We start from the raw sequence: 15,407 nt of genomic DNA, 5'->3' as shown, positions 1-15,407 counted from the left end.
CGCAGAAGATTTTGTTCAGTGATGAGGCAAACTTTTATGTGAATGGTGAAGTTAACAAACAAAACCACCGCTATTGGTCTGACACTAACCCACATTGGATAGATCCCTCCAAGACTGTTGGAACAAAAAAAATTGATGGTATGGTGTGGTATATGGGGTACAAAGATAGTGGGGCCATTCTTCATCAATGGAAACCTCAAGGCCACTGGATCTGCGAAATTGCTACATGATGATGTGTTTCCCTCTTTATGCACTGAAGCTGGCACGTTCCCTGAGTTTTTCCAGCAAGATGGTGAAACTACGGATACTGGAAGCCTGTGCTAGCATTTCTCCTGCAGTGTTGCTATCAGTGTGTGAAGAGTGGGAGAAAAGGGTTGCATTGACAATCCAACACAATGGGCAGCACATTGAACACATTTTATAAGTGGTCATAAACTTGTAAATAACTCATGAAAGAATAAAGTTACGTTAAAACCAAGCACACCATTGTTTTTCTTGTGAAATTCCCAATAAGTTTGATGTGTCACATGACCCTCTTCCTATTGAAAAAACAAAAGTTGGATTCAAAATGGCCGACTTCAAAATGGCCGCCATGGTCACCACCAATCTTGAAAAGTTTCCCCCCTCACATATACTAATGTGCCACAAGCAGGAAGTTAATATCACCAACCATTCCCATTTTATTAAGGTGTATCCATATAAATGGGCCACCCTGTACAGTCGTGGCCAAAAGTTTTGAGAATTAGATAAATATTGGAAATTGGAAAAGTTGCTGCTTAAGTTTTTATAATAGCAATTTGCATATACTCAAGAATGTTATGAAGAGTGATCAGATGAATTGCGTAGTCCTTCTTTGCTATGAAAATTAACTTAATCCCAAAAAAAACTTTCCACTGCATTTCATTGCTGTCATTAAAGGACCTGCTGAGATCATTTCAGTAATCGTCTTGTTAACTCAGGTGAGAATGTTGACGAGCACAAGGCTGGAGATCATTATGTCAGGCTGATTGGGTTAAAATGGCAGACTTGACATGTTAAAAGGAGGGTGATGCTTGAAATCATTGTTCTTCCATTGCTAACCATGGTGACCTGCAAAGAAACACGTGCAGCCATCATTGCGTTGCATAAAAATGGCTTCACAGGCAAGGATATTGTGGCTACTAAGATTGCACCTCAATCAACAATTTATAGGATCATCAAGAACTTCAAGGAAAGAGGTTCAAGTCTTGTTAAGAAGGCTTCAGGGCGTCCAAGAAAGTCCAGCAAGCGCCAGGATCGTCTCCTAAAGAGGATTCAGCTGCGGGATCGGAGTGCCACCAGTGCAGAGCTTGCTGAGCAATGGCAGCAGGCAGGTGTGAGCGCTTCTGCACGCACAGTGAGGCAAAGACTTTTGGAAGATGGCCTGGTGTCAAGAAGAGCAGCAAAGAAGCCACTTCTCTCCAAAAAAAACATCAGGGACAGATTGATCTTCTGCAGAAAGTATGGTGAATGGACTGCTGAGGACTAGGGCAAAGTCATATTCTCTGATGAAGCCTCTTTCCGATTGTTTGGGGCATCTGGAAAAAGGCTTGTCCGGAGAAGAAAAGGTGAGCGCTACCATCAGTCCTGTGTCATGCCAACAGTAAAGCATCCTGAGACCATTCATGTGTGGGGTTGCTTCTCATCCAAGGGAGTGGGCTCACTCACAATTTTGCCCAAAAACACAGCCATGAATAAAGAATGGTACCAAAACACCCTCCAACAGCAACTTCTTCCAACAATCCAACAACAGTTTGGTGAAGAACAATGCATTTTCCAGCACGATGGAGCACCGTGCCATAAGGCAAAACTGATAACTAAGTGGCTCGGGGACCAAAACGTTGACATTTTGGGTCCATGGCCTGGAAACTCCCCAGATCTTAATCCCATTGAGAACTTGTGGTCAATCCTCAAGAGGCGGGTGGACAAACAAAAACCCACTAGTTCTGACATACTCCAAGAAGTGATTATAAAAGAATGGGTTGCTATCAGTCAGGAATTGGGCCAGAAGTTGATTGAGAGCATGCCCAGTCGAATTGCAGAGGTCCTGAAAAAGAAGGGCCAACACTGCAAATACTGACTCTTTGCATAAATGTCATGTAATTGTCGATAAAAGCCTTTGAAACGTATGAAGTGCGTGTAATTATATTCCACTACTGTACATCACAGAAACAACTGAAAGAAAGATCTAAAAGCAGTTTTGCAGCAAACTTTGTGAAAACTAATATTTGTGTCATTCTCAAAACTTTTGGCCACGACTGTACAATCTCTCCCAACCTGAAAGGGTCGCTATGCGTACTTATATCTCTGAGAGCCTGAGAAAGGGACACATCCGACCCTCGAAGTCACCTGTTGCCGCTGTTTTTTTTTTTGTTAAGAAAAAAGATGGTTCTTTAAGACCATGTCTGGATTTCAGGGAGCTGAACCGTATCACGATTCGTGACCCATATCCGCTTCCTCTGATCCCGGACCTGTTTAACCAGATTGTTGGGGCAAAAGTTTTTTCTAAGTTGGATTTAAGAGGGGCATACAACCTGGTCAGGGTCAGGGAAGGAGACGAATGGAAGACGGCCTTCAATACCCCTGAGGGCCATTTTGAGAATTTGGTTATGCCCTTTGGTTTGATGAATGCTCCAGCCATCTTCCAACATTTTGTGAACAGCATTTTCTGTCATTTAATGGGGAAATTTGTACTAGTGTATCTGGATGACATTTTGATTTTCTTCTCCTGATTTCAAAACTCATAGGTCAGGTCTTGCTGATTCTGCAGGAGAATAAATTGTACGCTAAACTGGAAAAATGTGTGTTTGCGGTTCCAGAAATTCAATTTCTGGGTTTTCTTCTCTCTGCTTCTGGTTTTCGCATGGACCCTGAGAAGGTCCGCGCTGTGCTTGATTGGGAGCTTCCTGAGAATCAGAAGGCGCTGATGCGGTTTTCTTGGGCTTTGCCAATTATTACAGGAAGTTCATTTTGAATTATTCCTCTGTTGTTAAACCACTCACTGATATGACTAAAAAGGGGGTAGATTTTTCCTCCTGGTAGGTGGATGCGCTTAAAGAGGACCTTTTAACTAGAATAAAACATCTAAACTAACTATACAGACATGGAGAGCGGCGCCCAGGGATCCCCCTGCACTTACTGTTATCCCCGCGCGCCGCTCCGTTCTCCCGTTATAGCCTCCGGTATCTTCATAGTTAGGCTCCACCCAGGGGAACCTGCCAGGGTCTCCTTCTCCCATGCTGTAGCGCTGGCCAATCGCAGCGCTCAGCTTATAGCCTGAGAGAAAAAAAGCCTCTCAGGCTATGAGCTGAGCGCTGTGATTGGCCAGCGCTACAGCATGGGAGAATGAGACGCCAGCAGGTTCCCCTGGGTGGAGCCTAACTATGAAGATACCGGAGGCTATAGCGGGAGAACGGAGCGGCGCCCAGGGATAATAGTAAGTGCAGGGGGATCCCTGGGCGCCGCTCTCCATGTCTGTATAGTTAGTTTAGATGTTTTATTCTAGTGAAAGGTCCTCTTTAAGGCCTTTTCTACTATCAAAGAGAGTTTTGCTTCCGCTCCCATCTTGGTACAACCCGATGTCTCTCTGCCTTTCATTGTTGAGGTGGACGCTTCTGAGGTGGGTGTGGGTGCGGTCTTGTCTTAGGGTCCCTCTCCTGCCAAATGGCGACCGTGTGCCTTTTTCTCAAAGAAACTCTCCCCCGCAGACAGAAATTATGATGTGGGAGATAGGGAGTTGTTGGCCATCAAATTATCTTTTAAGGAATGGCGCCATTGGCTAGAGGGAGCCAGTCACCCTATTACCGTGTTTACCGACCATAAGAATCTGGCCTACTTGGAGTCAGCCAAGTGTCTGAACCCGAGACAGGCCAGATGGTCTTTATTCTTTTCTAAGTTTAATTTTGTTGTCACGTTCCGCCCTGGGGTTAAAAATATGAAGGCTATTGCCCTGTCACGTTGTTTTCCGGGAGGGGGGAACTTTAAAGACCCGGGTCCCATTTTGGCTGAAGGGGTGGTCGTCTCTGCTCTTTATCCTGAATTGGAAGCAGAGGTTCAGGCAGCCCAGGCAGAGGCTCCTGATCCTTGTCCTCCTGGGAGGTTGTTTGTGCCTCTCGCTTTACGACACAAGGTTTTTAAGGAGCACCACGATACTGTCCTTGCTGGGCACCCGGGGAGTAGAGCCACAGTGGATCTCATTGCTTGGAGATTCTGGTGGCCGGCTCTTCGTAAGATGGTTGAGGGTTTTGTGGCAGCCTGCGAGACCTGCGCTCGTGCCAAGGTCCCTCATTCACGGCCATCGGGTCCTCTCCTACCGTTACCCATTCCTTCCCGTCCTTGGACGCATCTGTTCATGGACTTCATTACGGACCTGCCTCGATCCTCGGGGAAGACTGTGATTCTGGTGGTGGTGGATCGTTTTAGCAAAATGGCGCATTTCATTCCCTTTCCTGGGTTACCCAATGCTAAAACGCTGGCGCAGGCATTTGTTGATCACATTGTCAAATTGCATGGCATTCCTTCAGATATAGTCTCTGATAGGGGCACGCAGTTTGTTTCCAGATTCTGGAAGGCTTTCTCTTCTCGCTTGGGGGTTCGGTTGTCGTTCTCTTCTGCTTTTCACCCGCATTCGAATGGCCAGACAGAACGCGTCAATCAGAATCTGGAGACATATCTGCACTGTTTTGTGGCAGAGAATCAGGAGGATTAGTGTTCTTTTTTGTCCCTTGCTGAGTTTGCTTTAAATAACCGTCACCAGGAGTCCTCGGATAAGTCACCATTTTTGGTGCATATGGGTTTCATCCGCAGTTTGGGACATTCTCTGGAGAGGGGTCTTCTGGTTTACCTGATGAGGAGAGATTTTCCTCGTCTTTGTCATCCATTTGGCAAAATATTCAGGGTAATCTAAAGAGCATGAGTGAGAGATATAAGAGACGTGTGCCTGGTCCGGACCTGAATGTGGGTGATTTGGTGTGGTTGTCTACTAAAAATATCAAACTGAAGGTTCCCTCCTGGAAGTTGGGTCCTAGGTTTATTGGGCCTTACAAAATCTTGTCCGTCATCAATCCCGTTGCCTTCCGTCTTGATCTTCCTCAGACTTGGAAGATCCATAATGTTTTTCACAAGTCCCTATTAAAACCTTATGTCCAACCCACTGCACCCTCCTCTTTGCCTCCTCCTCCGATTGTGGTTGATGGTAATCTTGAATTTCAGGTCTCTAGGATTGTGGATTCCTGCATTGTCCGCTGTTCTCTCCAGTATCTCGTTCATTGGGAGGGTTATGGTCCTGAGGAGAGGATGTGGGTCCCAGTGACGGACATTAAGGCCTCTCGTCTTATCAGGGCTTTCCATAGGTCCCATCCTGAGAAGGTGGGCCCTGAGTGTCCAGAGTCCACTCGTAGAGGGAGGGGTACTGTCACCGCCAGATCTCTAAGAAGCTCTGACAGACGTTCTTCTGTACCTCCTGCATGATGTTCTTTTGTTTTGCTTTCACTTTGTCATCTCTTCTCCTAGCTGTCATCTATTCACACTGATTGCCTCCCTTTATATCCCCTCCCATACTGCCTCACTTTGTGGTTTATAGTACTTCCTGGATTGTGCTCTCTGCTAGAAGCTGCAACTGCTGGTTCCTCAGATAAGTCTCTTCCTTTCTTTGTGTTTTTCTGCTGGCTTGATTCTAGGTGACCCTGACTCCCTCCGTATTAAGTGCAGGGAGCCGGTGGTCGTGTCCCCTCACTATTGTAGGGTTTTCAGGTCTCATATAGTCGAGGCACGAGGGCATGCAATTATCTATCATAGAGATCTTTGCATGGGCTGAGCACTAAGGGAGAGCTCTAGGGCTTTTATAGGGCTTACCTATTTGTTCCTTAGTTTGGGATCAAGTCAGTCTGATGTTTATTTGTGACTTCCAGTTTTCTGCAACACCATCCGTGACACAGATACATATGTCAACAGCTTATCTCCTAGAGAATATATGGACCTGGCAGCTGAAATTAAACATGCATTTTTGTTGTCTTGGGACGGCACTGTACAATGTGCTTGGTATAACAATCGTTCTCAGGAACACTCACTAGTGATAATCTGCCTGTGTGAAGTTGCTGCCGATAACCTGATAAATAAACGTAATAGGATCATTGGTGTGGTAACCTATATCATTGTTTACCTTCAGTAGATCTTGCCATCTAAACATCACTCTGCTGCCGGCAAACAATGATTCTGTATGGGGACAAGAGATGGTCTTAGTGATCACTCCTCTCCATACTTCAAGTATGAGCAATGCTTCCTTCCCGACAATCATCTGCTCCATCGTGCAGTGTGAAGGGGCCTTAACTTTGACACTGATGTAGAAATGACAGATCACATACTCACCCTTTTACAATGACGCAGCACTGCCGCTACCTCATCCTCATTTAGCAGTTTCCGGGCCATGTCTTCGGTAATCGCCAATCGATCCTCCATAGACATATCTCCATTGTACAGAGCATTCAGATCCCGCTGGGCACCAAAGAAAAATGGACGATTCCGATTCTTACCTAGAACAAAGTAAATGACTTTGATTGACTATAATCAGTGTCAGAGGAATTGAAAGAGAAGCAGCACCCATCATCTACACACTGATCAGAGTAAAGCTCCACATTTTATCATTTTTTATTTTTAAATCCTAAATTCTATGCTGATTAATTTCTTAATACAGTTGCGACCACCTCTATGAGAAGACCACCTACTTATCCAGACCAGATTTCCAGCCATAGATGTTCAGTTGCACCATATCTTTCAGAAGATCACTCCTTGTAGAAGCCCATTTTTAAATGCAATTTTGGTGGTTCCCTCAAACAATTAATCAGCTCAGAATTTTTAACCTATTTAGCATTAAAAAAAAATATATATTCAGTTATATATATTCACTTTTACATTTATCTCATTTTAAAGCCGCAATTTTGTGAGAATTAGGGAGCCAATAAATTCTTTGAAATCTGCTGAAAATTATATAAAGTGGAGATCCATCCAAAAAGTCTGCATCCAAGATGTGCTAGTGGTCCTTAAAGGGGTTATCCAACCCTTATAATGGCCCCCCCAATGCCCGGGCCCCTCATATAGATTATACTAACCAGCTCCCTGGCATCTCCGTCACTCCTGATGCCCACATGGCTGCCTCTGCATCATGGGTGACGCTAAGGATGCTCCTCCCATCACCCCATGTTTTGATCCGTGTGACGGGGAGATGCAGCGGCGGCCGTGCAAGGAACAGGAGTGACGCGGGTGCGAGGGAGCAAGGTTACTATAATCTATATGAAGGGCCCGGGCATTGGGGAGTCATTATAGGGGTTGGATAACCCCTTTACGTCTGTGGCTACACAGTGATCTTGGGCGCAACAGGTGTCACACAACCAAGGATCACAGAGTAACAGGGCAGCCATAAAAATGAATAGGGTCACATAATGCAATTCTGGGGCAGCAAACGTGCTAGATGTGCTGCAACCCAATTAATTTCTATGGACTGCTACTCCAAGATCGCCATGTAGTCATAGCTGCTCTGTGTTCTGTCTCGAGCAGGGACTAAATGGGCAGTACATGACAGAGGCTCTCTTCTATCCTTTCTTTTCCCTTTAATCATCCTCAATTAGACACTGAATCACAAAACATTATGGAAATATGATATATAGTAATACATCTGTAATCCAGCAACTGAGGAACTTAAAGGGGTTATGCCATAAACTACTTTTCACTGTAGTGTATTTTCATCAGTTACTCTAGCTCCCATTACTCCTTTTTTTCCAAATTTCCCTAATTTACAGTTTTCTCTTATCCCCCGTGCTTGAATCCTACTTCCTGGTTTGTCATGTGACTGCTATCCCATGATGCCTTAGGGCAGTGAGATGTGTCCTGACATCAGCATCATGTGACACTAACAACACCCTTTGTTCTTACCAATGATGCCTCCTATGTCATACATTACAAGGCTCCACTACAGGACGTAATCAGCAGCAACTGGATACTGCAATGGATTTGCCACAGGGTGCGATGGTAGGCTGATAACTTTAGAATAAGGCAGTTGTGATAAATGGTGGTATTTGGGGAACCTGATATAACAGCGTTATCTGTTGGGCAGGGTCCATTTATATTAGTGACATGACCCCTTTATCACAGAACTGGCTTAATAGTCTGAAATTTCTTGGGTCTGGAAGTAGGTACAATATGTGCAACCTCAAAGTCCCAGCATGCTATGGGGTCCGCTTCTACAGCTGGCCTCCTCAGTAATTGTCACTGGGGAATTACATTACATTACTTTTTTAAAACTTTTTTTTTTACTTTTAACCTTCTAAGGGTACTTTCACACTTGCGTTGTTGGATTCCGGCAGGCAGTTCCGGCAATCTGTAGGCAAACGGATACCATTTGTAGACAGATCCGGATGCGGTATTTTCTCCATCCAAAAACTGTACAGTAACTGAATGAAGACATCCTGATGCATACTGAACGGATTGCTCTCCATTCAGAATGCATTAGGATAAAACTGATCAGTTTTTTTCTGGTATTGAGCCCCTAGGACGGAACTCAATACTGGAAAAGTTTAACGCAAGTGTGAAAGTAGCCTAATGCTGGATTAAAGGATATTTACTGTATACCCTCCTAGAACAGATTTACATTTTGGGTGAAGAATATGTCAAAGCATGCTCACAATTTCCCCAACCTATACAAAGATGCATGACTGTAAAAAAACAGCATTTTTGTATTATGATATCAAGAAATTTAAGTAGACATTCTTGGGAATTCGGTTCCCATCTTTAGCTAGAAACCGTACTTAAGTTGGGATTTACTGCTAAATTAGATTTTTACAGGAAATATGTCAGCCAACTAAAACATAGTAAGCGATCAACTAAATGTGATAATTATGACTCAGGACCTAAGTCTCCTATAATGCAGATCATGAACAAGGTTGCCAGAGGGTACATCAAGTTTATTAGCAATCGGCAAAATTGATACTCTGATTGCTGGCCCATAGAATACACAGGGGGAGTCGATTCACTTAAACTTGCTGAAGCTCAAACTTTTACATTTTAGTATATGGTAAATGGATGTAATGGAGGTTTTTAGTAGGGCACCATATCTGCATCTTTGTATGATTGTTGCAGGAACACCACAAACCTTCTGCACACATTGCGTGATTGATTGATTTACCCTTCTTCACGCTTCTGATCAATAATTTCTGAACAATATTAACTAGAAGAAATAAAAACAATATTACAGCCATGCAAAACAAAAAAACACTTACTGAAATCCATTGAAAAGGAAGGTCTAGAGTTATCATGGAGGAATCATTTGTACATCCAGACATTCCTTGAAAGGTCGGCCATTCATGAATGCAACCCCTTTTAAAAACAAAGCCATCACAGAGTTCAGCTGATCTCTATGGGTTTGGCTTTAGAAATTCTTGATATTGAGCTGTTACTGACCTGGGAACAGGTATCTGGCTATTAATTCAAATGAATGGCTGACCATGAGATGTATGGATGGCCAGGTCCACCAGAGCACACTGTATTACTTTTTAGTGGCTGTGGTTAAGGCCTCATGCACACGACCGTTGTGTGCACCCGTGGCCGTTGTTCCGTTTTCCGTGATTTTCTGCGGACCCATTGACTTTCAATGGGTCCGTTGAAAACTCGGAAAATGCACCGTTTGTCATCCGCCTCCATGATCCGTGTATCCTGTCCGTCCAAAAAATAGGACCTGTCCTATTTTTTTGACGGATAACGGTTCATGTCAATGGGTCCGTGAAAAAACACGGATGCACACAAGATTGGCATCCGTGTCCGTGATCCGTGTCCGTAGGCTACTTTCATACAGACGGATCCGAAGATCCGTCTGCATAAAAGCTTTTTCAGAGCTGAGTTTTCACTTCGTGAAAACTCAAATCCAACAGTATATTCTAACACAGAGGCGTTCTTATAGTGATGCTACGAACTGTGTACATGACTGCCCCCTGCTGCCTGGCAGCACCCGATCTCTTACAGGAGGCTGTGATCCGCACAATTAACCCCTCATGTGCCGCACCTGAAGGGTTTAATTGTGCATATCATAGCCCCCTGTAACAGATCAGGGGCTGCCAGGCAGCAGGGGGCAGACCCCCCTCCCTCCCCAGTTTTAATTTCATTGGTGGCCAGTATGCGCCCCCCCCCGTAGTATATTCTAACTTGAAGCGTCCCCATCACCATGGGAACGCCTCTGTGTTAGAATATACTGTCGGTTATGAGTTTTCACGATATAACTCAAATCCGATGGTATATTCTAACATAGAGGCGTTCCCATGGTGATGGGGACGCTTCAAGTTAAAATATACCATCGGATTGGAGAAAACTCCGATCCTATGGTATATTAACTCCTGACTTTACATTGAAAGTCAATGGGGGACGGATCCGTTTGAAATTGCACCATATTGTGTCAACGTCAAACGGATCCGTCCACATTGACTTGCATTGTAAGTCAGGACGGATCCGTTTGGCTCCGCACGGCCAGGCGGACACCAAAACGACTTTTTTTTCATGTCCGTGGATCCTCCAAAAATCAAGGAAGACCCACGGACGAAAAAAACGGTCACGGATCACGGGCCAACGGAACCCCGTTTTGCGGACCGTGAAAAAATACTGTCGTGTGCATGAGGCCTAATAGAGGGGGCTGTGAATGGCCAAAATTGTGCAATATTGTCATCATGTAATTAGGGTTGAACAATCCATCTCCAGATGGCACTGAGCATCTATAGTGTAGTTGTGGGCTTACCTGATGGAACCCACAGAGGACAAATAAGCTACGGATTTTCTGCTGTAGACCTGCATGTGGAAAATATTATAGTAGAAGCAAAGTGGATGAGATTTTACCAAATCTGATCCATGCACTGTATAAAGAAATCTGTGTAGAATATGAAGTGGAAATGACCAGCGAATCGATCCAGCAGGACTGACCATTAGGTAGTAGGGTTCTTCAGGTTAAGTTTTTTAGGGTTGCTCTTTTTAAGGGTGGCTGCTCTATGAGGGGAACAGTAGGCTATACTAGGGGCTTGAAGGTGTCTTTATCTTCTTGCAGTGAGAACTCACTGCCAAGATTGAAAGCATCTTCAGAGCAAATTGGACTGTGATACCATTTGAGGACTATACAAGTGGGCTGGGTGAGTGTACCTACAGTATATCACTTGTGTACATTGGTACAGGTTCCCTACTAGTGCTGTTCATTCACTATAGTCACTCGGTCATGTCGTTCAGCTTTGGATTTATTCAAATTTAACATTATTTATTAAAGATTAATTGTTAAAGGGTTATCTTGGAAATGATAATGATGAAACCTGGGGATAGGTCATCAATATCACATCGGCGGGAGGCTGAGCCCCAGCACCACCGACCATCATCTGTTTCAGAGAGCCGCTGCTCCCGGCAGCTTTCCAAGCCCCACACCGTACATCGGATTGCGGCTGTGCTTGGTATTGCAGCTCAGCCCCACTGACTTGAATGGGACTGAACTGCAACTAGGTGTCACTGGCCTTGGAAGAGGCCATGGCGCTCACTGAGAGCCTCCCCCTTCTAACAGCTGATCGGTGAGGGTCCCGGGTCTCGGTCACCCTCAGTTCTGATATTGATTACCTATTCTGAGGAAAGGTCATCAATATCTTTCCCCAGATAACCCATTTAACAGTGCTACTTTTTCCTTTACAGAGGAGTGCAGTAAAAAAAAAAAGCATTTAGCTTGGTATACATATTTCTTTTATTACAATGGGAGCCAATGGCCAACACATGCCTCTGTATACCTTTTATGTCTGTATGTATTGGGGGAATACTCCTGATGTACAGTCGTGGCCAAAAGTTTTGAGAATTACATAAATATTGGAAATTGGAAAAGTTGCTGCTTAAGTTTTTATAATAGCAATTTGCATATACTCCAGAATGTTATGAAGAGTGATCAGATGAATTGCATAGTCCTTCTTTGCCATAAAAATTAACTTAGCTAAGAAGGCTTCAGGGCGTCCAAGAAAGTCCAGCAAGCGCCAGGATCGTCTCCTAAAGAGGATTCAGCTGGGGGGATCGGAGTGCCACCAGTGCAGAGCTTGCTCAGGAATGGCAGCAGGCAGGTGTGAGCGCATCTGCACGCACAGTGAGGCGAAGACTTTTGGAAGATGGCCTGGTGTCAAGAAGGGCAGCAAAGAAGCCACTTATCTCCAAAAAAAACATCAGGGACAGATTGATCTTCTGCAGAAAGTATGGTGAATGGACTGCTGAGGACTGGGGCAAAGTCATATTCTCAGATGAAGCCTCTTTCCGATTGTTTGGGGCATCTGGAAAAAGGCTTGTCCAGAGAAGAAAAGGTGAGCGCTACCGTCAGTCCTATGTCATGCCAACAGTAAAGCATCCTGAGACCATTCATGTGTGGGGTTGCTTCTCATCCAAGGGAGTGGGCTCACTCACAATTTTGCCCAAAAACACAGCCATGAATAAAGAATGGTACCAAAACACCCTCCAACAACAACTTCTTCCAACAATCCAACAACAGTTTGGTGAAGAACAATGCATTTTCCAGCACGATGGAGCACCGTGCCTCAAGGCAAAAGTGATAACTAAGTGGCTCGGGGACCAAAACGTTGACATTTTGAGTCGATGGCCTGGAAACTCCCCAGATCTTAATCCCATTGAGAACTTGTGGTCAATCTTCAAGAGGCGGGTGGACAAACAAAAACCCACTAACTCTGACAAACTCCAAGAAGTGATTATGAAAGAATGGGTTGCTATCAGTCAGGAATTGGCCCAGAAGTTGATTGAGAGCATGCCCAGTCGAATTGCAGAGGTCCTGAAAAAGAAGGGCCAACACTGCAAATACTGACTCTTTGCATAAATGTCATGTAATTGTCGATAAAAGCTTTTGAAACGTATGAAGTGCGTGTAATTATATTTCACTACATCACAGAAACAACTGAAACAAAGATCTAAAAGCAGTTTAGCAGCAAACTTTGTGAAAACTAATATTTTTGTCATTCTCAAAACTTTTGGCCACAACTGTATACCTCTGATGGAAGCATAAAACAAAATGTGAGCACATTTAGCCTTAACCTACGCATAGGACGCACACATTGCACATACAATGAGCAGGGGCAAAGCTGCAATACCAGACACAACCACAAGGCAGAATTGTGTCAGTTACTGTGGCGTTGGAGTTGCGCCATTATGCGTATGTGTCGGACCCCCACAGATCACGCATTGATGGCCTACCAATGTTAACTCATAAAAAAGCCTTATAATTTAATTCTGAGGTTTAGTTTTTTTTTCTTTTATAAATCAAGTGTTATACATAAAAAGCTAAAGCTATAAATTTTGGCTGAGATTTTTTTTTTTACTGGCTCAAGTTCACTAAAGGTAATCCAAACAGGATTTGGTGACCATTCAAATATAGGCTCAGATTACAAGAGGAATAAATTGGATTGGTCACTAAATCCTTCTTAGCAGTGACAGGCTTTCCACTGAGTAAGGTGTTGCCGTGAAAATAATGTGCTGGATATCAAGACTGCTGCTGGAAAACAACATGTGGAAGCCAAACTGGGCCAATAAATATATTCCTCGGGCAGACATAACTAATTGTATTCACAATGTATCGTAGATGTAGCAGGGCTGAAATCAACATTTCTCTTTTGTTGCTGGGTTTTTCCACTATTATGACATAATTTCCTGGATTGTGAACTCCAATCAATGCTATAGAATTATAGTTAAACAGGTTCTCTGAGATTGGGACCCCCTATTGATATTGCCAGCCTGGGTGCAGGGATTAAAAAATGCCAGTCCGGAGCTGTTGTGAGCTCCCTCCTCCTCTGCTTCCGGTCCAAAAGTCTGATGTCCTGTCTACACTCATATCACCATTACCGGCCAATCAATGGTCAGTTACACATGTAGGCAAGGGCGGACTGGGAACTTTAAGTGGCCCTGGAAAAAATACTAAAAGTGGCCCCGTTTTGTAGTTGGGTCCAAATTGATGGAAGGCAGGGCCAGCAATACCATATTGTGGCACATTATACCACCCCAACAGAGCCAAATACCACAGTCCATCACAAAACACTGCCAGCAGCACAAAATACATCCCAAAAACTTCCACTGGACGACCGTGAGGAGGGCCCAGACGGCCCCCTGGGCATTGGCCCACCGGGAAATTTCCCTGTAGGGTCTATGGCCAATCTGCCCCTGCGTGTAGATACGGCACAAGACTGAGGCCATTGATTAGCCTGGAATGGTGACGTGCGTGCTGTGGGGAAGCATAGGAAAAGAGAGTTTGGTGCTGGAACCAGCTGGTGACAGGTAAGTCTATATATTTTTTTTATGAATCCTTGCACCTGTCTACACATATGAAATGGGATTCCCAGACTTGGAGAACCCATTTAAAGGGGTTTTCTGGTTTAGAAATGAAATTTTAAGATAACTTATTAAGGACATCTGAGTTAACAGAAGAAAGTCCTTTGTGCAGAACCTTCATCTATTAGTCATAGCTCTTGCTCTGGAGGACCTAGAACAGCCATATATTACACCGAAGGTCCACCCATTTCATTGCCATCAGTTAATGCAGGTATAATGGCTACTTGCCATCAGTGTACCCCACAGATTACAGCTGATTGCAGGCAGTCCCAGCAACAGGAGTGGGGGAACCTTCTTACAAAAAGATATTGTCCAAACCTCTCTAAGGACATTTACATGAGACAATTATCACTATCATGGCTCAAAGTCGCTCTGGTCAGAATGATACTTGCTTTATGTCAAATAATCATATTTTAGGAAGGCAGACTTGGGGACAGCTAAATAGAAAAATTAGCCATACCTTTATCTCCATCGCTCTGTGAGGAGGACTTTCTCCTTCTCTTAGAATCAGGAGTCACGGTCTCCTTACTGCTGCTTCCATTTTGTTTTCCATGGCCCTTAAAAAATAAATTCATGAACGTCTTGGAGCGTTGTAGTCCTGAAAGATCGGGAGTGGACCGCTTCTCTTTCTTCTTTTTCTTTCTGGCTTCTATAAAAAAAATACAGTAATTCAAAAAGAAAATGAGGACATTATCCTTACTCTTATATCATTAGATCATTATAGCATATGACTTTGTCAAAATTTTAACTTTTTAAAATTACTACATTAATGCTAACCACATTTATTTGACAACTGTTGGCCAGACTCCAGAGTTATAGCTAAGCTTTCCGTTGCCCGGTTCACAGATTCAGTTGACTGCACCACAGAGCATTTGTCCCAACAGTCACATTAGCTATTCCTCATGCTATCTCTCCTGACTACTTCAATAAGATGCATACTCAGACTGGTATATGTATTGGAGGAAAAAATCATCAAACATGTTGAAATCCCTTCTTTTGTTGAAAGCTCAAACTGTGTT

General features: G+C 44.0%; 1 protein-coding gene across 1 annotated transcript in view; it reads right to left on the bottom strand.

Annotated features, from left to right (window-relative positions):
- The window catches only part of PDZD7 (PDZ domain containing 7), a 115,407-nt gene that overhangs the window by 33,018 nt on the left and 66,982 nt on the right, over positions 1–15,407 (bottom strand). Inside the window, exons 9-11 of the mRNA XM_040437546.1 lie at positions 14,849–15,037; positions 9,194–9,235; positions 6,385–6,548 (exon numbers count right to left, since the gene is read on the bottom strand). Of these exons, the coding sequence (XP_040293480.1) occupies positions 6,385–6,548; positions 9,194–9,235; positions 14,849–15,037 (395 nt within the window). The remainder of the gene's footprint in view (positions 1–6,384; positions 6,549–9,193; positions 9,236–14,848; positions 15,038–15,407) is intronic.

Source organism: Bufo bufo, chromosome 6 (assembly GCF_905171765.1).
Source record: "Bufo bufo chromosome 6, aBufBuf1.1, whole genome shotgun sequence".
In the NCBI taxonomy this organism is placed as follows: Eukaryota; Metazoa; Chordata; class Amphibia; order Anura; family Bufonidae; genus Bufo; species Bufo bufo.
Note: the sequence above shows the minus strand (reverse complement) of the source record. Positions and strands in the feature narration are given on the sequence as shown.